Source organism: Pseudorca crassidens, chromosome 11, assembly GCF_039906515.1.
Source record: "Pseudorca crassidens isolate mPseCra1 chromosome 11, mPseCra1.hap1, whole genome shotgun sequence".
NCBI lineage: Eukaryota > Metazoa > Chordata > Mammalia > Artiodactyla > Delphinidae > Pseudorca > Pseudorca crassidens.
This window is the reverse complement of record NC_090306.1, coordinates 14659216-14684733: the sequence shown is the minus strand read 5'-3', so window position 1 is coordinate 14684733 and position 25518 is coordinate 14659216. Positions and strand designations below refer to the sequence as shown.

Genomic DNA, 25518 nt, shown 5'->3' with positions numbered 1-25518 from the left:
GGAATTTTATATACTCTATGTCGAAGTGAAATTAATTTGGATGTGAACAAAAAGAAATATATTATCCAATTGTTTCTTTCTTTGAGTGAATAATTACATAAAATTGTTTAATAAAAATTATTATTAACTTTTCAATAACAGTGAATTACTCTGCCAAACAAAGGCATGAATTTATTTTGATTTTCATGAATTGCAAATATTTCTGCCAGGACAATAGACATCAACATTATTGAAACTGTTGTAGAATTAAATAAATATATAGACATAGTAGTTTATTTGAAATCTTTGAAATGTTTTAATAAATTTCTTTTTTTTAGCCGATGAATTTATTCTTCACACCACGAAGTTCATTACCAGAATATATCCCAAAGCAACAAGAGCAGACTCTTCTAATTTTAATCCTCAAGAATTTTGGAATGTAGGTTGTCAAATGGGTATGTTACATAGGATATTGAGTTTTTTGCAAAAATAAGATAAAATAAATTCATTTTGTGAATTAATAAAAGATTCATGAAAAGAGCTTCCTTTGAAGAATTTTCGAGCCTGGGTGTTTTGGAGTCAAGCAATGATGAATCAATGGCTTCAAGAGTTGAAGTTAATCCTAAATAGGTTGAAAAGGGTAAATCTAGGTGAGGGTAGAAGCATGGAGGTTAAATTCATGAGGAGTTTGCATGGGAATTGTAGGAATGGGAAAAAGAAACCAAAAAAGAGATGTAAGAGAACAGTGAAGATAGAGTCCTTTGCTTGAAAGATTTGCTAAGGGCCTCTTCAAATCGAGTGGCCTCTGCTTTTTGTACTTTAATCACTTCTGCATTCATAGTATTGAAAAGTAAGACTGCATAGCTTTGTTATTTGTCCTTGACTGACTCTCCTTATTCCAAATTGATCAACTGGTGTACCAGTGGGACTAACCAGTCAGAAAGTGCCAGGTGTTAACCCTTCTGCTGCTCGATTGTGACAAGGCTCATAGGTTTTCAGAGAGGGAGGGGGCGGGATCAGGATGCTGGGGAGGGCAGTGGGGGGTAGATGGTGGTACTGCATATAGTGGCTGTTTACCAGCCTATACGGAGTTGTTTCTGTATTTTAACGACAATTACTGCTCTGCCTGTTCCTCGCTTTCTCCTCAAGTGATTACAGTACCTCTTTAGACCTGAAAGTTTATGATACAGTTGGTGTCTTCCCTTCCAGCATTTAATGACTGATTTTCTTTACTCTCATATTTCCTGAATGTTTTCTGACATGTACATTGCTATTCTATAATCTATGCTGTATGCCATTTTGATTTTTTAACTCAAAGCTGTAAAATAATTTGCAGCTTAAATTTTGAAACTCACCTTCATATGTTAACAAAGACATGGCAAAAGGAAAGGTTTAAAAATCATGACTTATTTGGCAAATGCTTGCTCTTAAAATGTTCAAAGATATATAATCCATGATTAGGTTTCAGTAAACTGTTTAGTTGCGTTTCTTTAGATATACCCTCTGTTTCCTGACAATGTCAAAATACTCTTTTTCCCTCACAGTGGCCTTAAATTTCCAGACCCCTGGTCTGCCTATGGATCTTCAAAATGGGAAATTTTTGGATAATGGTGGTTCTGGATATATTTTGAAACCACATTTCCTAAGAGATAGTAAAACAAAGTTTAATCCAAATAAAGCACTAATGGACAGTAATCCAGTCATACTTATGATAAGGGTAAGATTCATTACTTTTTCTTTTACCTGTATTGGTTATGATATAAGCTAGATAGTATGCATTAATATTTTTAGTTCTATTGATTTTCTTTAATGCCTTTTAAATTTCTGTTAATCTTTTCAGGTAATGTAGGTGGGTGGTATTTCAGCATCCTTCCATATCTGAAAAATGTCTTTCTGTTGCCTTTTTGCATGAATGAAAAAATTGCATAGTTCTAATTTAGAGGAACTAGTCTAGTTGTTCTAGTTGTTGTTCTAGTGAGAAGATGGGGTGTTTCAGCCACTTTTTCAGACCCCTTCCTAATCCACACAAATCTCATTGATGTGCTTCTGTGGATTTCTTCTTTCCTTTTTAATCTATATGCAAGCGATTCTTTCTCACTTTCATTTGTGGGTGAGAAAGAATTTCTTAATCCTTATCTCAAACTAAACATCCTCCTTGTATTCTTTTATACACATTCACATTATACACATTCACTGTTTCAACCCCAAACAATGCTCAAATCTGACCTCATTTTTGGACTATAAAGGCTTATTTTTAATAGCCTACTTAGCCTCCTTACCAATATTCTGTCAAACTTAAAATATTAAAGCCTGAACATCCCTTCCTCGTCAAATCTACTTCTAGTTTATTTAAGTCTCAGTGAACTGAGTCAAATTCCTTGACTCAATTAATTCAGGCAAGAAAAGTGGAGCTATTCTTGTCTTCCACATCTCCTTCACTTCCCATGTCCAATCCATTTCTAAGTTCTGTAGATCTCACTTTAAATGTCTTCCTTATCCATCCCCTTGATCTGATGTCATTTGTTACTGTCTTTTTTTTTTTTAGGAATCTGTTACCTGTCATCACCTCCATTCCTTTGGCTTCCTAAGGGGTTTTCAGGGAGCCTTGTCTCAGTTGTCCTGGTCCATCTTCCACAAGTCAACCAGAGAGATTTTGCTTCAGTGCTAATCTTATCATGCCTACTTAATATTTATTTGTGTCTCCTGATCGTTTTCTTAGTCTGGCTTTGTCCTACTCCTCTAGCCTCATCTCTCACTTCTTCCAGCCTTTCAACCCATTCCGAAACTGTATGGAAGCCTTCTTTTTTGTCCATAATGACTCTTCTATGTGTTGCATATGCTATTTCCTTTGATTGGACTACTCTTCCATCCTTCATCTGCCTATTGCATTCTGAATCATTTTTCAATACTTTAAGTGTCACTTCTTTTTGGAAGCTTTTCCCTGTGCTTCTTTTGAAGTTTTCTTCTGTTTTTCCATAACACCCTATACATGCATACATTACGGCACTTACCACACTGTAAATTATAATTATCTACTTGTTATACTTGTCTTTCTCCCCCCACTTGTCTGAGGGTCCTTTAAGGATAAGGACTGTGTTTTGTTCAACCCTTATCCACAGTAACTGACACAAAGTATATGCTCAATACATGTAGGTTAATTGAATGAATGATTTCTTTTTCAAGTTGAGAATACTAAAGAGAATATATGTGCTCTTTTATTGAGAAAGTGAAGATGGAGGATAGCTGGTATGCATAGATGTTTACAAATGCCGCCTGTTTGTATTCTGAGAGGTCTCATGTAGGGGTGTAAGTGACATGGTGTGAAGGAGGCAGGGTTGATGATTTTCCTGGGAAGCTGCTGCCACAGCCATGTGTGTCTCCCCTCTTGTTCTGATTGTTCTAGGAGCTTTGTGATTACATTATGACTTGCACAAATGGTGGAGAGTATGATTTGGGAATAAAAAGGCCTAGTTTTGCCATTAGCTTTCTTATGTCCTTGATGAAGCCATTTAACATTTCTGGTTTACTCTTTGTCAACTGTAAACAGAGAACTTTGGATTAAATCAGTTATTTTCAAGCTTATAAAAACTAAGGTATCATTTTCTAAGTTTAAAATCTCGTGTATAAGACCAATAGATGAAAACAGAACTATCTGGTTGACCACTAAGGGTTTTCTGTTTGACATCCATCCTCTGCAGAGGCCCATGGAAGGGCTTTGTGAATCAGAGTGTACAAATTATTTGAACAATAAATCTCTAAATTCTATTTCAGTGTGCACCTTCTCCATACTGATAAGGGTTTATTACCTGGAGGGCCTATATTCAGCTGATAGGCTCTGCTATCAGTGTGCTAGTTTTTCACAGTCAGTGTTCTTTCAAGTTACCTTGATATCTAATTATGCTTATTGATCAATGCCCGTTCCATACTGGTTGTTAAATATTTGCACAGTTACTCTGGTTTCTAGCTGATGCCATAATTTGTGGATGTAGGAAGGAAAAAATTACACACTGGGACTTTTTTCTTTTCTTTTCCTTCTATTTTCACAACAATTATTTACTTGTTCCTCTTTATTATAATCTTCAGAAATTGAAATCATGTCTCAATTTTTTACATTAGTACACTCTATGAACTAGTATACTTCAAATACTGTTTTTTTTTTTTTAATTCGGACTTTGTTCCTTAAAGTAAAACAAATCTGTGCTTCAACAATTAGCTTGACTAATAGAAGACTAAATAAAACTATTATTAGTTACTTTGTTAAGCATTTTCTGCTATCCGGTCCCTAATATATATATGAAATAATTGATTTTGTCAAACTCAGGTTACTTATGATAATATGGAAAGTGATGGGTTAGGTAAAATTTCATGATAAATTATCCAAACATATAAATTATACTGTCAGAGAATGCTATCATAGGAAATTATGTGGTGTTTTTTCTTATATTTCAGAAGTTGTATTTATATTTTACCATATTTTTGTTGTATATATACAATATGAATTTGAAAAGAGTTCATGTTTTTGGAGCGACTCAGCCTGAATTACAGTAGAAGGGAATCATAACAATGCTTTTAAAATAAAAATATTTGTTGGACCATCAATCTTGGAGAATGTGGATTCTATTATAATCACATATTGGTAAAATGGAATAATTTAGACATGTTCCTGGTGTTCATCTATTGATATTTGAGGATAAAAGAGTTAAAATTAATAATTGGCACTATTTTCTACTTTGTTTGTTTGTTTGTTTTTTTGGTGGGAAATGACTTAGTCAATCATGATTTTTGGAAAACCTATTTTATTTTGAAATTAAGCAGTGGTGCAGTTTGACATTCTGCTCAATTCTTGAATTCCCTTATTTTTGTGCAGCTCATCAGTGGGATCCAGTTGCCTCCCAGTTGTCATTCATCATCTAACAAAGCTGACACATTAGTGATTATAGAAATTTTGGGAGTTCCAAATGATCAAATGAAACAGCAGAGTCGTGTAATTAAAAAAAATGGTGAGCTCCTAATATATTTTATCGAACATTTATTAGACTTCTTGTTGAAAAGCTTAAAAATTATATATTGATAGAGTTTTGATACATTTTTATTATTCATAAGGAAAAGGTTTTGCATTATGTTCAAGATGACCAAAGTGTTATATGCAGCAAAAACAATTTGACAATGACTTAATGTTGGCGAGATGTATTTTCAGATTACAGATACAAAAATGTATCTGACCTGAAAAATCAGTGGTTTTTCCATTTTTACTTCCTTTTTATGTTTCCTTGTATGACTGAATTAAGAGTGACATTTTGATAGCTGCAAATCTACTTAGCTTCTAGCCTCTGTGTAAAATAAAGAACTTATGATTTCTCTGATACCGCATGTTACATAGTTTTACTTCACTACTTGAATTATTTTAGATCAGAGGTCTGTGGCTTCTGACTCAGGCTAAGGATGCCATAGAAACTTACTCGTACAGTATTTGGATAAAAAATTCAGTCATTTTTGCCAGAAGAGAAATGTAGGAATGGAAGAAATGACTTTGGTAGGATTTTCAGTGTTCCAGCATCCCATGATAGTTTAGGTAATACAGTACTGACATTGTTATTTCTTCTCTGAAGTTGAAATCATGAAAGAAATTAGAAAAGTATAGATTCTTGGGGTTGACTCTTAGAATCACCTGGGAAGAGAGCTTGCAACTGATCCTTTGAGTCTAGAATCTTCTATGAGTGGATATTCCCAAAATATAGTGGACTTCATTTCAGAGTCTGGAAATATGCTCCAGGCTAAATGGCACAGAGAGAGAAGCAGGTGCAGTCTCAGTAGACTTCTTCTTCTTTGGTGATAATACCCTCCCCACAAATGTCCAATGTTCAACTCCTCCCAAATCCAGAATATTCCTCCAGCATGGCCCCTAGTGCAAAAGGCATGAAAAAAGGTTTGGGAAGTTTTGCTACCTCATCCTGTGTTATCAGTGGGAAGGGATATTAGTGATGACTTCCTGCCTTATTTGGCATCCCTTAGAGTTGAAATGGCAGTGTCAAGAAATGGTAACTGCTATCAGGAAGCTTCTAGTAACCTATCCCTTGTTTTCTCCATCCCCTTACTTGAATCTTCATGACAAAATACACAGAACATTTATTTATTCAATGCACCCCTTATATAATACTGTGATTCTAGCTCCCGTTAGAAATTCGATTGCATCCCTGGGTTTTATGAGAATATCCCTACAGAAATTCAGTTTGGTTCATCAGACATTACTGGGCCCATTATATTAAAAGCCTGGTTCTAAGTATCAAAAAAACTTCAAATCTCTGTTTATTAACTGCATTCTTATGTATGTCCCAACTAATTCTATTGTAGATAGTTTACAGTTCAGTGTGGAATTAAATATAAGTAAAACTGTTATGAAAAAGTCATTAGTGCTTTAAAGAAAGTGCAGAGAATTGTATGGAAGGGACAAATTTTGAGATGGTTCTTGGCGAATGAGTAGAATTTTTATAGAGATTGAGGATAAGGGAACTTTTTTCTTTTTCTTTTCTTTTTTTTTTTTTTTTTTTGGCCATGCTGAGAGGCTTGCATGATCTTAGTTCCCTGATCAGGGATTGAACCTGGGCCATGGCAGTGAAAGAGCCAAATCCTAATCATTGGGTGGCCAGGGAATTCCCAAGGATAAGGAAATTTAAGGCAAAAGTAATAATATGAGTGCTAAAACATGGAGAAAACAAAATTCAAACATGTTAGGGAAGAGTAAAGAAGTTCAAATGCAATGTACTTAAAGATTAGTGTGAGATAAAATGAGAAATTTACATTGGGTATGGTCATGGAAAATAGTGAAAGCCATGATAAGGTAGTAGAAACTTTCTTTTCTGAATAAAATTAAAACTTTTAAACAGGGATACAAAACACTAAGAGAGTTGAGCGTTCCAGAGATCATTTCTGCAGAGTAGAGAGGACGAAGTGTATGAGAGAGAGATGAGAAATACAGAATAGAGTTAGATGTGATCTCATGGTTAGAGCATGTAGAAGTTAGGTCCTAAACAAGGGCTGTGGCATCAGAAAAGGAATGGAGGATGCATGTGAGGAAGACTAACAAGACTAAGGGTGTAGATAACTGGACAGGAGGGATTCTGAGATCACGTAGCTACTAGGGTAATCGTAGGGTAATGAAAGACATGAGAGTCTGGGAGGAAAACGATCACATTTGGGTAAGGTGGGGAAGTGATTTTTAACTCTATTTGTAACTAAGCAAATGTGATATTCTGGTTTATTATTTATTTATTTATTTTATTTTGACACTAAAAGGACTTTCATATATGTCTATATATGATTGTGTGTGTGTGTGTGTGTGTATGAAAGAGTGAAAGAGAGTATGGTGAAGGAGGGTTGGAGGAGGAAGAATAAATTAGTATAAGAATTTCGGGGAGACATTTTTCAGTGTCTATAAAGAACTGACTCTTAAACCTGCAACTATACTCCGTTGAATTATTTCTTTTCTTAGGGCAAGGTAGGATGGTTATTATTTCAGTGTGAGTCAATTTGTTTAATATTTTTACAGGCATAGACTGCATTCTGGATTGCTTCCTAGTAAATGTGCACTTGTGACTACAGATGCACCATAGAAAACATAGATATGGTATAATTAGTCATAAATGCTTCAATACTTCTTGAAATGTAACTCAAAGGACAGATCTACTGAAGTAGTAGGTGTAGCATTGCCTTTGTACAATGAAAAGTAATACATTATTTTTCTCTGAACTTTTGAGTTTTTATTAAATAAGAGTGTATATTTGATCTGGATGTGAATTTCTTGATTCCATTCAATTATGCTTAATTTTTATCTGATTTGGGTCACATTGTGATACAATTTGGATTTCTTGTTTGGCAAGAGAGTGTTTGGGATAATCTGTTTTGCTAAGGACATAAATTACTCATCGACTTTGTATTTTTTTTTAACATCTTTATTGGAGTATAATTGCTTTACAATGGTGTGTTAGTTTCTGCTTTATAACAAAGTGAATCAGCTGTATGTATACATATATCCCCATATCTCTTACCTCTTGGGTCTCCCTCCCTCCCACCCTCCCTATCCCGCCCCTCTAGGTGGTCACAAAGCACCGAGCTGATCTCCCTGTGCTATGTGCCTTCCCACTAGCTATCTACTTTACATTTGGTAGTGTATATATGTCCATGCCTCTCTCTCACTTCGTCCCAGCTTACCCTTCACCCTCTCCGTGTCCTCATCATCTTGTTTTGATGAAGCTCAATGAGTTGAAATTAAATAGAAGTAGTTCATGTTTATGGGGAGATTATATCAGACAGGTTGGGTTAGATCAAACAACCCATACAAAGATACCACAAATTTAGTTCTAACTCATGCTTACCCAGTGTCTTAGTTCAGGCTGCTTCAGCAGCAACAAAAACAGACTGGTTGGCTTAAAACATAGGAATTTATTTTCTCACAGTTCTAGAGGTTAGAAATCCACATTCAGCTGAGTCTTGACTTTGAGATGGAGATCCCTGGGAGATTTTTGCCGCTTAATATTATGTGGCGCTGGGAGGTCTCTGGTGGACAATGTCCTGACCCTGGCTCTCACACCTCAGAGGCACAGCCCTGACACCCTGCCAGAGCACTGACCTGTCCACCACACGGCTCAGAATAAAAGGGAAAAAGAAAGAAAGAAAGAAAGAAAAATAAAATAAAATAAAATAAGGTTATTACAATAAAAAATAATTATTAAAAAAATTTAAAAAGTAATTAAAAAAAGAAAGAAAGAAAGAAAAAAGAGAGCCACCAAACCAAAAAACAAATCCCCCAGTGATAACAAGTGCTAAAAACTATACTAAAAAAAAAAAAAAGAAAAAAAGAAAAAGGGCAGACAGAACCCTAGGACAAATGGTAAAAGCAAAGCTATACAGACAAAGTCACACACAGACGCATACACATACACACTCACAAACAGAGAAAAAGAAAAAAAAATATATGTCATTGCTCCCAAAGTCCATCTCCTCAATTTGGGATGATTCGTTGTCTATTCATGTATTCCACAGATGCAGGTACATCAAATTGATTGTGGAGCTTTAATCCGCTGCTCCTGAGGCTGCTGGGAGAGATTTCCCTTTCTCTTCTTTGTTCTCACAGCTCCTGGGGTTCAGCTTTGGATTTGGCCCTGCCTTTACATGTAGGTTGCCTGAGGGTGTCTGTTCCCTTTTGGGAGGTCTGAGTTCTTCTGCCAGCGTTCAGTAGGTGTTCTGTATGGGTTGTTTCCACATGTAGATGTATTTCTGATATATTTGTGGGGAGGAAGGTGATCTCTAGTCTTACTCTTCTGCCATCTTGAAGCTCCTCCTTGACTTGAATTTTAAAATGAGCAGTTAGTCAAAAGAAGGATCAGGAGCTGACTTGAGAGCAGACATTAGTGAGCTCTCATTCCAACAACTGTCTATAGAGCTCTTCTTATGATAGGACCTGATATAGAAAAATGATGTTATTTAACTTCCTCATGTCTCAGTGTCTTTGTTAATAAAATGCTGGAACACAACAGTCATATTGTATAATAGTGAAACGTTTCCATTCTGAAATCAGACTCCATTTGTTTGACTTCCTGCCCGAGCACTTAATGGCTATTTATGTGAAAGCCTTCGGAGGTTATGTAACATCTTTGTGGCTCAGTTTTCTCATCTGTAAATGTGCATAGAAATAACCCTGATAGGGTTTTTGTGAGGATTAAATGAGATTACCTGCTTAAAGTTTTTAGAATATTGCCCAGAAATTGTAGACACCTAGTAAGTGTTATTATTGTCATTATTATTCCTTTGTCATTGGGTGCATTAAAAATTTAAGTGCTTTAAACCCCAAGCTTTTATTATTACTATTAAAAGTGTTGAAAATAAGAATTTTAGAGAACAGATATTATGCATTTTTCTCTAGGGATGGTGTTTGATTTTTTTTGGTTGTGTCTCTTTCTTTATATTTCAGCTTTTAGTCCAAGATGGAATGAAACATTCACATTTATTATTCAGGTGCCAGAATTGGCATTGATACGTTTTGTTGTTGAAAATCAAGGTTTAATAGCGGGAAATGAATTTCTTGGGCAATATACTCTACCAGTTCTATGCATGAACAAAGGTAATATTCCTAAAAGTAAGATGATTGTGCTAATGTTTATATATAATTGGAGTTTACCAAAGACACGCTTTTATATACCAAATAGCTCTCTCCATGACAGTCAGATGTAAAGGAAAATTTATGTATTGACACATATTTTCTCCCAGTGGAATTACAGAAATGTGTTCTGATACAGAAGGTGGGGTTGGGGAGTGGGATTTCTAGGAAGACTAATTAGACAAACTTGGCTTGTATGAGAATTTCTCTACATGGACATAGCTCTGTTGTTTCAGTTAAGAGTAGGCATGACTACCGTGAAGGAATGAAGGATGGGAACTGCACGGAAGGGAGAAGCAGTGAGTCCTTCTTCCCACCTGAGGAGATACTGGGAGCACAAGGCTCTCTTTTCTTGAGTCTTTCCAGGGCTGCCTTGCAGTTACCTTTCAGGGGTGACTTACACTGTGCTCCCAATTCTATCCTTATTTTTACTTTTCTACCACCATCTGAGATATACCTAGGAAACAGTCTTTCTGAAGCAGAAGGGTGGTGGCTAATTTTGGAGACGCTGCACTTTGAGGGAGGAGAAGTGTGAGCTGTGTGGTGTTTAGTAGGAAGTCGGGATAGAAACGTCAAATATTTTACTTTGGGGGAAAATTAATATATGAGATGTAATATAACTACTTAGTCCTAGCTTTTATATGTGCTTACTGTATTATTTCTCAGGAGCACTACTGGGGCCACTGTTGATGAATTTATTTTTATTGTTCTCATCAAATGTGATTCTTTTTGCAGGTTACCGTCGTGTTCCTCTGTTTTCCAAAATGGGTGAGAGTCTTGAGCCTGCTTCCCTGTTTATCTATGTTTGGTATGTCAGATAGCAACTAATGGTGCCGGACACGGTGTTAGCTGTACATCGCAATAAAACAGCCAGAATGGGTGTCCATATCTTTCCCCTTTTTTTCTAACATGAAGCAAAATAATTATTTTGAGATATTGAGCCAGTGCACTTTTAAATATGCAAAATAGAACAGTGGAAACAAAACAGAAACTTCAGAGGGTCCTGACAGTATGGCATTCTCGTCAGCCAATTTCTCCTGCCCCTCTGTTGCTGAGGCTGCTCTTTCAACTTGCTTGTATCATGTTTAATTAGTAGAATTTACAAGATGCTAAAATATGTCTGATTGTATAAGACAGGTTGGCAAGTATTTGGCAGTATAAAAGAAATATGAAATCTAGGAGTGTTTTAATTTCTAGACACCCACTACTGCATATTGTAGTAGGAAGGAATTAGATTCCCAGGTGCTTGGCGCCCTTTTGAATCCTGGCGAGCAATTAGCCCCTGCATTCTCAGACTAGTTCTCAGATGCTGTGCACTGGATTGGGTACCCTGTAATTATACAGACATTCTTATGAGTGCATATGATTTTGATTTGCATTCAAACTGCCTCCAGACTCCGTATCTACAAAAAAGATCTACTATGGGGACTTACATGCTTGGATCTCTGAATGAATTTTCCGTGTTTCTGAATCTGCACTAAATGCACATTGAAGGTTGCCTCTTGGTCAGAGATGAGATTCCTGTGCTGTTTCATATGCTGGGCTTCTCACCATCAGCAGGACTTTGCTTTACTAAATGTCATATGTAGAAGAATATGGTTCATTATTAACTGTTTTTCAAAAAACCAGGCATACTAATACTTGTTCTACCACATTGTTGCATGGTAGTGAGATGAAATCACCAGTACAATTTTTGACAAATTAGGGGGCCCTCATAGGTATTTGTTGAAATTAAATCTGAATTTATAACTAAAATAACAAAAATGCTTCTTTGTTTGAGATGTTTACTAATGTATTATCAGTTGATGGCCGAAAAAATATACAAAAAAATCACATCTACTATGTTTTTCTATTATCATGGTTTAGCCTCAGAACTAAATATTTAAAATAAAAATGCCACTGGGAATTCAAATATCCAACCCATAAGGAGTCAGATGTCCCAGATTACTCAGGGCATAGTCATTCAGATCCTCACTCACGGGCTCTCTGGATTTAAGATTAGGGCACAGTCTCCCCGGGAGGGACACACAGCCAGTTCTCAGAGGCCTGCTTCTATTTTGCCAGATTACAGGAGGATCTTTACTTATTAATTTACTTATATTGCTTTTATTTTATGAAAAAGCTAATTTCAAATCTACATTAAAACTAAGCTGAATACAAACTCTTAGTGAAGGAGGCCTGGTGGTTCTGTTTACAAAAACGTGGCCACTGTCTTTTGCCCTTAAAACTTCAGGAAGGGCCCTTCAGATGGCTTCGTGTTTGCATGTTTCAGTGCCAGAGGGTAGGAATAGACTCTGGTGTCCACTGTCAGATGTTCACCAGCTACCAGAGCATCACGTCTCTTCAGCAGGTCATTCTTTGGTAAGGAAGTTACTTCTGCAAAATCCCCATCTCCTGGCTTTGGCTTAGGCCTACGTGTCCAGCATCATCTCCATTGATAGTTACTGTCACGGTGTGTGTGGTACAGTTTGACAAACCTGGATCCATACGTACAGGTGGAGAACATTCAGCAGCATCACCCTTATAGCCAGTTTCTTCCTCAAGCTCCCAAAGAGCAGCTCCTTCTGGGCTTTTGTTGTCATCGATGAGACCCACGGGGAATTCAAGGCAGCAGCCCGCCATTGGTGGTCATCGATGAGACCCACGGGGAATTCAAGGCAGCAGCCCGCCATTGGTGGTTAGAACTGCTTCACCACAACGATACATTGGTAAACGAAGGGTTGTTTGCAGCACTGAGGTAACCACCACCCCATCAGCCGACTGTCTTTACATGGTTGGACGCTTCCCAGTTTCCCAAGTTCTTGTTAGATCAGTAGGATCCCTATAAGTTGTTTTTTTTTTTAAGTGTGACCCATTTCAGAAGGATTTTATTTATAATATCTATGTTCAACCTAATAGCAGGTGGGATGTTCAACCCATTAACCCAAGGATTTAACCTTCTCTAAACCCCTAAAGCCTTTTGAAGATCTGGAATTTCATGAGGTTTAAAGACTTTTATCACAGGAATTTTGCAAAAGAGTTCATTAATTCTTGCAGCAGGAAAAACTTATTTCTCATTTATACTAATAAGATTTGAAATAAGGAAGGAAAAAGGTTGTATTTCCTTTTCTCATTTTTCTTCAGGTACCACTCAAAATCAGCTAACTGTGAAGACAAAATCTATCTTTTTTTAAATATTCTTAATTCACTTGTAGAAAAATAATAGTGTTGAGGAGCAGAAGAAAACATAAGAGACAGCTAAAATGAACCCCTGGGCTGTGGTAACAGAAGATCTTTCAACAATGTCAGTTCCTCAGGGAAGCCATCCATGATCTCCTAGATTAGGTTACATTCCTTGGTTTATGTTTCCATACAACTGATTAAAGTGAGAGCTAGGAGGTGACTTTGTGCTCTCAGGGAGGCCTTGGTGTTGCTAAGAGCTGGCCTGACACTCACAGTCAGGCCATGGTGTTCGTCTGCCAAACCTGAACAGTTTCACATCAGCACCCGACAAGGCCACTCTGTGACCACAAGGGATAAGGAGAAAAACAGAACCAGTCTGTAATCATGACAGAGCATCTGACAAAAGCGTGAATATCGTCCAAACACAAAAGTGCCAAACAGTCCCCAGGAAACATGAATGACTGTCGGATTTTTCACCTACTTCCTTGAACCCTCTCCCAAATCATCTGACACAAGCCTGAATCCAACAGTAAGTCCTTTCCAACACCCCTTCACTGAGACACCCGATGGTTCTTCATTTGTGTGTCTCCCTCATTGCAATGAAGAATTGACCTACTGTGTGTATTTCTGGTGGTCTTTGGCTGGAAGGCATTAACATAAACCTGGACTCTTCCTTTTGTTACTCTCATTACCTTGTAGTGATTAGTGACAGTAAAGTTTTGTTATGTTGTTAATTTTGACCTTTACTTTTTTTCTGCTTCTGGTTGTTTAGAGCCTCAAATAGAAAACATGCAGAGTACAATCTAGACTTACCCTGACTTTTGTTTGGGGGATGGTGACCACGGGAGGCCACTGATGCTGATTGCTGAGACATAAAGTTGCCCTATTTTTGGAAAGAAGAGTGGAGAAACTCCCTGTAGCTATATAAAGGAGGTATTTATTTTAATTTTGGGTAGGGGGGCGTGTATGGTGTTTTTGAGGGATGCAGACACATGCACCCTAGATAGTGCCTCGAGGGGTTCCACTCAAAACCTTTATGCAAATTTCAGGGGTTATTTGGGAGCCACAATGGCAAAAAGCTCATGTTGTGGATTAGGATCCAGAAAATGGAATCGCTTACATTTAGTGAAGCCCTTATGGGCTTGAACAATGAACATTTTATTGGGAGAATATATGACCTGGATTCCGTTTTTCAGGAGTTATTAAAAGTCCATATCTTTGGATAGTGCATAAGCCTTTGTTGAATTACATTTCTTTCAAAGTAATAACCCTCTGGAAATATTTGTACCAGCAAAGAAAACATTCTTATGATGCATTCTGGATTCTTAGGCCATGAAGTTTGAGCCCTCTGTAGTATTCAGAGTTAAGCTTTTTTTACCAGCCACTAGAAATTTTCATTTAAAACATCCAAGGGGTAGATTAAAGTGGAATTTGAGCTTATGAGAGATTGGTCTTCTCCGTGTCTTGCATTCTTACACACCAGCTGAGCACGTGGTGGTGATGGTGGTAGTGGTGGGAGTTGATGTTAAATTCCTTAAAAACCTACACATTTTCAGGGACTGGTGCCCTCTTTAATTCCCATCTGTATACAATTTAACTTTCACACTTTCAGTCACTATTCCTATTCTTCTCCCACAACAGTCCCTTTTCTAACATGAGAGTTCCATCTCTGCCATGTTAGCAGTGCCTAACATGTGCCTGATATTAAACAGAAATTAGGGAATTCCCTGGAAGTCCAGTGGTTAGGACTCCCCACTTTCACTGCTGAGGGCCCGACCGGGTCGAGGAGCTAAGATCCAGCAAGCTGCATGGCAGAGCCTAAATAAATAAATAAACAAATAGAAAATACCCTAAATCCTTGCAGCAATCTTACATTTTATTGTTAATGTAACAGGCTCAGAAACATTGAGTTGCCTAAGGTCTATAGTAAATGACAGAAACACAGTTATTGACCCAAGGCAATCAGGAAAAAAAAAGTTGATTAAGTTACACAATATACAAAAATTAGCTCAAATGGATATTAGACTTAAATGTTGAATTATAGTGTTTACCAGTTTATTTGCTGTTTTTTGTGGAGGGATCGACCTTTGGAGTTTCCTACTCCATCATTTTTGCTGATGTCATTTTCCACCAATATTATTAACATATTCAACTAGTATAATACTTTTATTACAATGAATGAACCAATATTGCTACATTATTATTAACTGAAGTCCCTACTTTATTCACATTTCCTTACCTTTTACCTAATGTCACTTTTCTGTTCCTGGGTCCCATCTACGATTCACATTACACTTACTAGTCATATTTCCCGAGGCTGCTCTAGGTTGTGACAGTTTCTCACACATTCTTTGTTTGTGATGAACTTGATGGTTTTGAGAACTACTAGTCATGTATTTGGTAGAATGTCTGTCAGTTGGGTTTGAATAATACTTTTCTCATGATTAGACCAAGGCTACAAGTTTTTGGAAGGAAGACCTCAGAGGTAAAGTGCCACTTTCATAAATCTTATCAAAGGTGCATTCTGTCAACATGACTTTTCACTGTTGATATGGACGTTTATTACCTGATTGAAGTAGAGTTTGTGAAGTTTCTCCTCTGTAAAGTTCTGTTTTCCCTGCTTTTCATGCCATACTCTTTGGGAGGAAGAGTCACTGTGTGCAGCCCACACTTAAAGAGTTGGTAGTTACGTTTTACCTTCTAGAAGGCAGAGCGTCTATATAAATTGTTTGGAATTCTTCTACGTGGTAGATTCAAACCTCACCCCCCCCATTTATTTATTTAATCAGTCATTTATATCAGTATGGGTTTATGGATAACTATTTTATACTTTGAATTATAATCTGATGCTCCTTTCCCAACTTGGTCCAGCCTTGATCAGTGAGAGCTCTTCCAGTTGACACCTGTGTCCTAGGGAATATTTTTTGCCCCCATCACTTCATTTGTTTTACTTGAAGGATCACTGGCAACATATTCCTTACCTGAAGTTGCAGTTGACATATGTGAACAGTTAGAGTCTAGCGATAATTAATATTTTTGCCATCTGATCTTCAAAACACTTTCATATCTCACTTTTAAAACTTCCCAAGTCTTGAATAGTATTTTCTTCAGTTAGTCTTTTTTTCTGATGACATGAAGTTAGGCTTTGGTATTTTTTTCCCTCTTATTGTTTCCATATTCTTTTCAGGTCATTTGAGCTGTATTTCTGACTTTTTATTCAGCTTCATCTTTTGGTCTCTTTACTTCCGTAGCTCACAGAGGATAACATTGTTTCCTGGACCTGAGTGCCTTTTTTACTTTGCCTTTCCCTTTGCTCTCTGGCCCAGGCATTTGTTTTTCTTTCTACTCTCAAAGTTTTGTCTTGAGAAAGATGAAGTCGGTGAATTCTATGTTTGTTCCACATCCCTTGTTCAAACAAGCCTTGACCATCTTGATCCTCTCGTGTAGGTTAGTCCCACCTCAAAGATAATATTCCTTTCAGACCAACGTTTGCTCCATACCAAGTATTGACCTGTAACCATCCTGTCTGATTTCCCTTCAGTAAGTCCTCTCTTTGTTTCATTTTCCCTTAGAGTACCAGTTCCAGAGATTTTCCAAATATGTTTCCCTAGACCCCCTTGGCCATACTTCTGTTCCTTTGAAAGTTACATAATAATTCTTGGAGTCTTTTACACCTGTTTTCCTGGGTTTCCCTCTCAAATATGACCAGATTTTCTTAATCACTTAATCACTCTGTCAGTTTCTAAGGGATGGTTTCCCAGTTGTTCTTACAAAATGCTGCTGCTTTATGAGGGATCTTTTAGAATTTTTCTAATTTTAGTTCTCTCCAGGATGTCATTATACCTGCTCTCCAAGGCCTTTACTCTTTTTATCTGATTGATTTTTTTAGGTACCGTCCTCCCTTCTGAACTAGTAACAACTGAAATGTATTGCCCTTTTCTGTTACCTTTTTCAAGAGAAACTGGATTTAAGTCCATCACCTTTTTAACTTTGTAGTTCTTTCTCCTGGCTCTTAACATCTCATTTCCCCTTCATATCTGCCCAGCTTATGTTGTAAGATCCCAACATTTCTTTCAAGGAAATATCATTCTCATTACTACTCTGTTTGACGTCTTTTATTTTATTTTCCTTCTTCTACTGCTTTTGTTCTGATGGTAAGAAATTCCAGTTCTTTCTTGATTCCTGGGGTAAATCAGAATTTCAGAGCCAGAGGCTGATGGGCACAGACCTTTAAATTGCTTTCCCAGTTTTGGGGCATTTAATAATCTCAGTCAGTTATATTTTGACCTCAGCCTAGGAAGAGGGCATATTCTCTTTATAAAAAGAATCCCCATTCTTTTTGATTTAAATATTAATAAAATCCACATCCCTTCTATGAGTGGGGGTATGGTTCAAACCTCCAAACTCTAATAATTAGTTTCTTCAATTTTCAAATGCAGAGCCTCCTTGAGACTGTGTTGTTTCTGTAACTGAAGGCTGTGGACATGACACACGAATTCAAGTTTGGTCTGGTTTCCTCCACTGCTGTTAACCCTAAGGTCACTTCAAAATAACACACACACACACACACACACACACACACACACACACACACACTTGCACACAGTTTGAGAAAGTTGATAGTAGGCAAGCATACATGTCTCTAGAGTTAAGAAGTTTAAGCTTTAACTTTACTAGAGCTTGTAGCACACTTTGAATTCAGCCACTGTTCCAGATTTCTGGCCTAGTTGTTTTGAGATGTAGCTGAGAAATCCATTAAAAAAAGCAGCCGATTTTTTTTTATCACCTAATGCCTAAAAAGGTTATTTAAGAAAATTTTAAAAGGGTTATCTTTTTCTTATAGTCTAATTTGTTCTAAGGACTAAACCTTACGAGGTCTGTACTCATTAATGCCTAAGGTTTAATGTTACATCCCTTTAATGATAAAAAGCAGTCAGTTGGTGCAATCTAAGTCATTATAACCAGGGTTAATAAATCCACCTGGCCCATTCTTACCAAAGCCTAAGGTCTAAGCAGTGTCTCTTGGTCTGCTGAAACTTCTGTGTTAATGCTGTGCTTGCCCCAACATTTTTTTAGAAGAAAAAGCATTAGTTAGGTTTAATTGGTTTTTCTAAAATATATTGACAGCATATAGGATCCTATGCTAAGAAATAAAATATATCTTTTTTGTGACATGTGTTACAATATGAGAGTTAAAGTTGCTGGGCAGTTGCTTTAATCACTAGAATTTCTCCCATGTGCTATTAAATCTTCACTGTGGGCCTTGATAATGTGCCAATAGTGGTAGCTCTTCAATAATCCATTTCCTCTGGGAATCAAGTCCTGACCTTCAACCATATTTGCTAGAAATGAGTCTGTCACCACACCCCCTTAATTGTTTGATAGCAGTAGCCACATCATATCTGTGATCCTCAGTTTCTTTTAGCCTGTGATTTTTGAGATGTCTTAATTTTCTGTGGAAGTTTCTCAGGGATTTTGAAGATGAGAATGGAGGGGCAGGGATTGATGGGGTGACCAACTGTCCAATGCTTCCAGTCTCTCACATCTGCTTAACTTAAAAATCTCCCCTCCTCCCCGGATGTGTGTGTATACATTCCATTCAAGAACTCACCTGAGTGGAAAGTTTATGCTGCTAGGAGACATTTGAATGTTACTACTCTGTAAAACTGTAATAATCTCCCTTTTCCCCATCTTATTAGACTTCTTATAAAAAGCAACTAAAGTATAGATGTAAAAAGGCGAAAAGAGCTGTAAGACATGATATGAATGAGAGTTAAGACTAGGAGCCTTGTTTTTGTTCACCGGTGTGTCATTCAATCATTTGTTCAGGTATTAATTTATAAAGACTTATTGAGCATCTACTACATACCAGATATTTGGCAGGGCTGGAACAACAAAACAAGTGAAGATTCAGTGTTAAATTCGTTTGGTAGGGCTACCGAAACAAAGTACCACAAACTGGGTGACTTAAACAACAGAAATTTTGTTGTCTCACAGTTCTGGAGGCTGAAAGTCTGAAATTAAGGGGTTAGTTCCTTCTGACCATCTGTTCCATTCATCTCTCCTAGCTTTGGGTGGTTTGCTGGTGTTCCTTGGCTTATAGATGTGTCACTTCAATCTCTATGTCATGTTTTCATATGGTGTTCCCTCTAGGTTCGAGTCTGTGTCCAAATTTCCTCCTTTCATAAGGACACGAGTCATATTGGATTAGGAGCCCACTCTACTCTAGTATGACCTCATCTTAACTAACTACATCTACAGTGACCCTATTTCCAAATAAAGTCACATTTTGAGGTTACAGGTGGTTAGGACTTATAAATTTGGAGGACACAGTTCAATCCATAACACCTACATACCATCTGCCTAAATTTAAAAGTTATAAATAAAGCTAAGAAGCCATTAAATACAATATGATTTGTTCTCCTTCATAAACACCTGGAAGGACAGCTTTTAATTGAGTTCTTGGATGTCTTGGAGATCCACGTTGGATTATGGTGACCTAAAGAGGGCTGTCTCCTCTCCTGGAGCGCTCTATATGCCCTGCTTTCTCTTCCCACCCCTGGGCCCTTCCTGCACTGTCAGTGGCCTCCTGCACGCTTGTGGACGTCCCAGCTGACACATTCGAGCTGCATGCATATACACTGCAAGCAGCCTGCCCTCGGCCACCACTGGAGCCTAGGCATTGTTCTCCCTGGTGGTGGTGTCTGACTTCAGGTCAGCAAACCCTTAGAAGGCCTGCAAACGCTGTTCAGGCTGGGAATTCAGGGGTCATGTGTACCTAGAATGTGGTCTAGAATGAGGCTTTTGGGTGTGGCTGAGTCACAGCTGGAGGAAGTAGGATTCTCCAAGGAGAGGGCACCAGGGCAAGGACTCCTCTTGCCTGGATCCAATGCTGTACTGTCAGTGAACGAAACTTCCTTAGAGCCTTGTGTTTTAGTGAAAGAATACTAAACATAAATAATAAGCAAAATAAATCAGTAAACCATATAGAATGTTCAAAGGTGATAAGTATATAAGAAAAAAAGTAGAGCAGAGTGGGAAGGATCTGGCATGTGTCTGGGGACAGGGCAGGCTACAATATGACACAGAGTGGTCCAGGCAGGCCTGTCAGAGATGGAAACATTTGACCGAGACTTGAAAGAGGTGAGAGAATAGGCAAGTGGATATACGGGACAAAAGCACATTTTGGAAAGAAGGAGCTGTCTGATAAAGATTTCAGGGAAGAAGCATGCCTGGAATGAATGTTCAGGGAATGGAAAGGAGGCCACTGTTTCTTGAGTGTTTTGAGTATAGGAGGATATAATGGGAGTTAAAATCAGAGAGGTAGCTGTTGGGAGGCCAGATCACATCGGGCTTTTTAGGTTATTTTAAAAGTTTGCGCTTTTACTCTGGGAGTAGAAGCCCCTGCAGTGTTTTGAGCAGAAGAGAGACAAGATCACTCCAATTTCTGTGTTGAGAATAGACAGTATGGAGGGCAGGGTAAACAGAAACAAGGAGAAGGTAATTGTAGTAATTTGGGACAAATTTAATAGGAGTACCTTGAACCAGAGAGGAAGCAGATGGAGAGTGGTAAGTGGTTGGATTTGGGAAAAGTTTTGAAGGCAGAGCTACAGGAGTTTCTTATGGACTGAATTATACTCAGAGAATGAGCAAGGAAGTGGGTATCAAGGATGACTTCAAGATTTTTGCTATTTAAAACTGATCAGGAGTCTAGTTTTAAACATACTGAGTTTGAGATAATAGATATTCGAGGGGGATGCTGTGTAGGTAGTCGGATATGGAACTCTAGAATTTGGGAGGGGTTCTGGGCTGGAGTTATTATTTTTAAATGATATTTATTTTAATGATATTGTTTTCTTTCTAATTTTACAAGCAAAACATGTTATTGTGGACAACTAGAAGTACATAGAAGTATGAAAATTAACAATCACCCGTAATCCCCAACCCACAGAGATAACCACTGTTAACATTTTGATGTATTTCCTTTTAGTGTCTACATACTTTTTTCAAGTTGAGGTGTAATTGACCTAGATCTCTACATTAGTTCCAGGTGCACAACATAGTGATTCGATCGATACTTCTGTACATTACAGAACGATCCCCATGATATGTTTAGTTATCATCTGTCACTATACAGAGGTATTATAATTGGCTATATTCCTCATGCTGTACATTTCATACCCGTGACTCATCTATCGTGTGACTGGAAGTTTGTACCTTTTAATCTCCCTCACCTCTTTCATTCTTCCCACAACTTCCTCCCCTCTGGTAACTGCCTATTTGCTCTGTTTTTATGAGTTTATTCTGTTTTGTTACGTTTGTTTGTTCATTTTCTTTGTTAGATTCCACATGTAAGTGAAAATCACACGGTATGGTATTTGTCTTTCTCTGTCTGACTTATTTTACTTAGTATAATACCCTCCAGGTCCATCCATGTTGTTGCAAATGGCAAGATTTCATTATTTTTCTAGACTGAGTCATATTCCGTTGTAGGTATACACCACATCTTCTTTATTCATTCTCTGATTGGGCACCTAGGTTATTTCCGTATCTTGATTATTGTAAATAATGCTGAAATAAACATAGGGGTGCATATATCTTTTCTAATTAGTGTTTTTGTTTTCTCTGGAAAATACCCAGACGTGGAATTGATGGATTGTGTAGTTCTATTTTTAATTTTTTGAGGAACCTCCATACTGTTTTCCATAGTGACTGCACCAATTTACATTCCCACCAACAGTCTATGAAGGTTCCCTTTTTCCACATCCTTGCCCACACTTGTTATTTGTTGTCTTTTTGATAGCAACTATTCTGACACGTGTGAGGTGATACCCCTTTGTGGTTTTAATTTGAATTTCCCTGATGATTAGTGATGTTGAGCATCTTTTCATGTGTCTTTTGCCTATCTCTATGTCTTCTTGGGAAAAACGTCTTTAAAAAAGTTCTTCTGACCATTTTTTAAATGGGTTGTTTGTTTTTATGATGTTGAGTTGTATGTGTTCTTTGTATATTTTGGATTTTAACCCCTTATCAGATATATCATTTGCAAATATCTTCTCCCATTCAGTAGGTGGCCTTTTTGTTCTGTTTATAGTTCCTTCACTGTGAAAAACTTTTTAATTTGATGTAGTCCCATTTGTTTACTTTTGCTTTTGTTTCCTTTGCCTCAGGAGACAGATTCAAAACAGTGAGCCTAAGACCAATGTCAAAGAGCATACTACCTATGTTTTCTTCTAGGATATTTATGGTTTTAGGTCTTATACTAAGTCTTTAATCCATTTTGAGTTTATCCTTGTACATGGTATGAGAAAGTAGTCCAGCTTGATTCTTTTGCATGTGGCTATCCAGTTTTCCCAACACCACTTATTGAAGAGGCTGTCTTTTCCCCATTGTATGTTCTTGCCTCCTTCATTGTAGATTAATTGCCCGTATAAGTGTGGGTTCATTTCAGGGCTCTCTATTCTGTTCCATTGATTGATGTGGGGGTTTTTTTGGTTTGTTTTTTTGAGTCACTACTACCATACTATTTTGATTACTGTAGCTTTGTAGAACACGATACCTCCAGCTTTGTTCTTTTTTCTCAAGATTATTTTGGCTACTCAAGGTCTTTTATGTTTCCAAACAAGTTTTAAAATTATTTATTCTACTTCTGTGAAAAATGCCATTGGTATTTTGATAGGAATTGCATTGAATCTGTAGATTGCTTTGGGTAATATGGTTATTTTAACAATATTAAATCTTCCAATCCATGAGCACAATATATTTTTCCATTTGTTTGTGTCATCTTCACTTTCTTTCATCAATATCATATTGTTTTCTGAGTACAGGTCTTTTACATCCTTGGTAAGATTTAGTCCTTGGTATTTTATTATTTTGATGCAATTGTAAATGGGATTGTCTTCTTAATTTCTCTTTCTGATAGTTCATTGTTAGTGTATAGAAATGCAACAGATCTCTATGTTAATTTTGTATCCTGCAACTTTAGAGAATCCATTGATGAGTTCTAATAGTTTTTTGATGGTATCTTTAGGATTTTCAATATACAGTATCATCTTAACTGCAAACAGTCACAGTTTTACTTCTTTCTTTCCAATTTGGATTCCTTTTATTTCTTTGTCTTTTCTGATTAGTTGTGGCTAGGACTTCCAATATTATGTTGAATAAAATGGTGAGAATGGGCATCCTTGTCTTGTTCCTGATCTTAGAAAAAATGCTTTCAGCTTTTACTGTAATGTTGGCTGTGGGCTTGTCATATATGGTCTTTATTATGTTGAGGTATGTTTCCTCTATACCCGCTTTGTTGAACGTTTTTTTATCATAAATGGACGTTGAATTGTGTTAAAAGCTTTTTCCACATCTACTGAGATGATCATATGATTTTTATTCCTCAGTTTGTTAATGTGGTGTGTACCACATTGATTGAGTTCCACTACTCTGTCTTCCAGTTCATTGATTCGTGCCTGTGTATCATGTAATCTACTGTTGATTCCTCCTAGTGTATTTTTTGTTTCAATTATGGTATTCTTCAGTTCTGTTTAGTGTTTTACATTTTCTAACTCTTTGTTGAAATTCTTACTGTGTTCATCCATTCTTCACTTGAGTTGTTTATAATCATTACCTTGAACTCTTTATTGGGTTGATTGCTTATCTCTACTTCACTTGGCTCTTCTTCTAAGGTTTTATCTTGTTCCCTCATTTCAAAAATATTCCTCTGCCACCTCACTTTGTCTGACTCTCTGTTTTATTTCTACAGATTCGGTAAGTCAGATATATTTCCTGGTCTTGGAAAAGTGGCCTTATGTAGGAGACATCCTATTGGGTCCAGAAGCACACTCCCCTCTATCACCAGAGCTATATACTCTAGGAGTGCCCCCTGTGAGGGCTGAATGGGCCCTTCTGTTGTTGTGGGGCCACCTACTGTGAGAGTTTTTGTGGGCATGACTGGCCCCCAGCCTGGTTGGTGCCAGCTCTGCCTAGTGCAGTGGCTGCCAGCTGCTGGTGGGTGGGCCCAGGTCCTGGTGCTAATAAGCTAGAGGAAGTACTCCAAAATGGCTCTTGCCAGCACCAGTGTCCTTGTGATAGTACAAACTCTCAAAGGCTGCCACCAGCATCTATGTCCCCAGGATGAGTTCCAGTTATAGCTCGCCTTTCCAGGAGGCTCTCCAAGATCAACTGGTAGGTCTGACCTGGGATCCTTTCAAATCACTGCTTCAGCTCTAGGCCTCAGGGCATGTGAGAGTTTGTGTGGGCCCTTTAAGAGCAAAGTCTCTTTCCTACAGCCCTTCAGTTCTCCTGAATACAAGTCCTGCTGGCCTTCAAAGTCAGATGTTTTGGGGGACTCATCTTCCCAGTGCAGGGCCCCTGGTCTGGGGAGCTTGATGTGGGGCTCAGACTCTTTGATCTTTGGAGGGAATGTCTACAACTGTGATTATCCTCCCACTTGTGGGTCACCTACCCATGGGTGTGGGTGTTGAGTATACTGTGTGTCCATTCCTCCTATTCATCTCATTGTGATTCCTTCTTTATATCTCTAGTTATAGATATTTTCTGCGAGTCTTCAGATTGTTCTCATGAATAGTTGCTCTGTATGTGGTTATAATTTTGGTGTGCCTGTGAGAGGAGTTGAGTTCACAGTCTACCTACTCCACTATTTTGGCCACTCCTTGGGCTGAAGTTATAAAACTGGGAAACTGGGAATACTCAGCATACAGATGATATTTAAAGCCATCAAAATAGATGAGGTCACTAAGGAGTGAAAGCTGATGGAGAAGAGGACCAAGGAGTAAGTCCTGGACACTCCAACACTGCAGACTGTGGAAAAGGGGATCCTCCTTCACAGAAGACTGAGAAGGAGGGACTGATGTTATATAGAAGGAAAGCACAAAAGGGTGTTGTGTTCTGGAAGCCAAATGAAGAGTGTTGAGAAAGAGAGTTATTGATTGTGTCAAATACTGCTGATAGGTAAGCCCAGATCAGGGCTGGAAATTGACCTTTGGATTTAGCTATGTGGAGGTCAGAAGGGACCTTGACAAAAGCAGTTTTGTTGAAGTGTTTGGGACAAACACCTGCTTGGAATGGTCTGAGAGAAAATGAGAGGAGAGAAACTGGAGGCAGAGATTAGAGACAACAATTTTGAAGAGTTTTGCTATAAAGAAGATCAGGCCAATTGGATGAGTATTTGGAAGGGAGATGGAGGTGCCAAGAAGTTTTTTATGATGGTTGTA

General features: G+C 37.7%; 1 protein-coding gene and 1 pseudogene across 1 annotated transcript in view; one reads left to right on the top strand and one right to left on the bottom strand.

Annotated features, from left to right (window-relative positions):
- Positions 1–10953, top strand: part of PLCZ1 (phospholipase C zeta 1) — a 42155-nt gene extending 31202 nt beyond the window's left edge. Inside the window, exons 9-13 of the mRNA XM_067698639.1 lie at positions 318–434; positions 1524–1696; positions 4847–4979; positions 9947–10096; positions 10868–10953. Of these exons, the coding sequence (XP_067554740.1) occupies positions 318–434; positions 1524–1696; positions 4847–4979; positions 9947–10096; positions 10868–10953 (659 nt within the window). The remainder of the gene's footprint in view (positions 1–317; positions 435–1523; positions 1697–4846; positions 4980–9946; positions 10097–10867) is intronic.
- A 1395-nt stretch (positions 10954–12348) lies between these two features.
- LOC137202779 (ADP-sugar pyrophosphatase pseudogene) lies at positions 12349–12756 on the bottom strand (annotated as a pseudogene).
- Positions 12757–25518: the final 12762 nt, after the last annotated feature.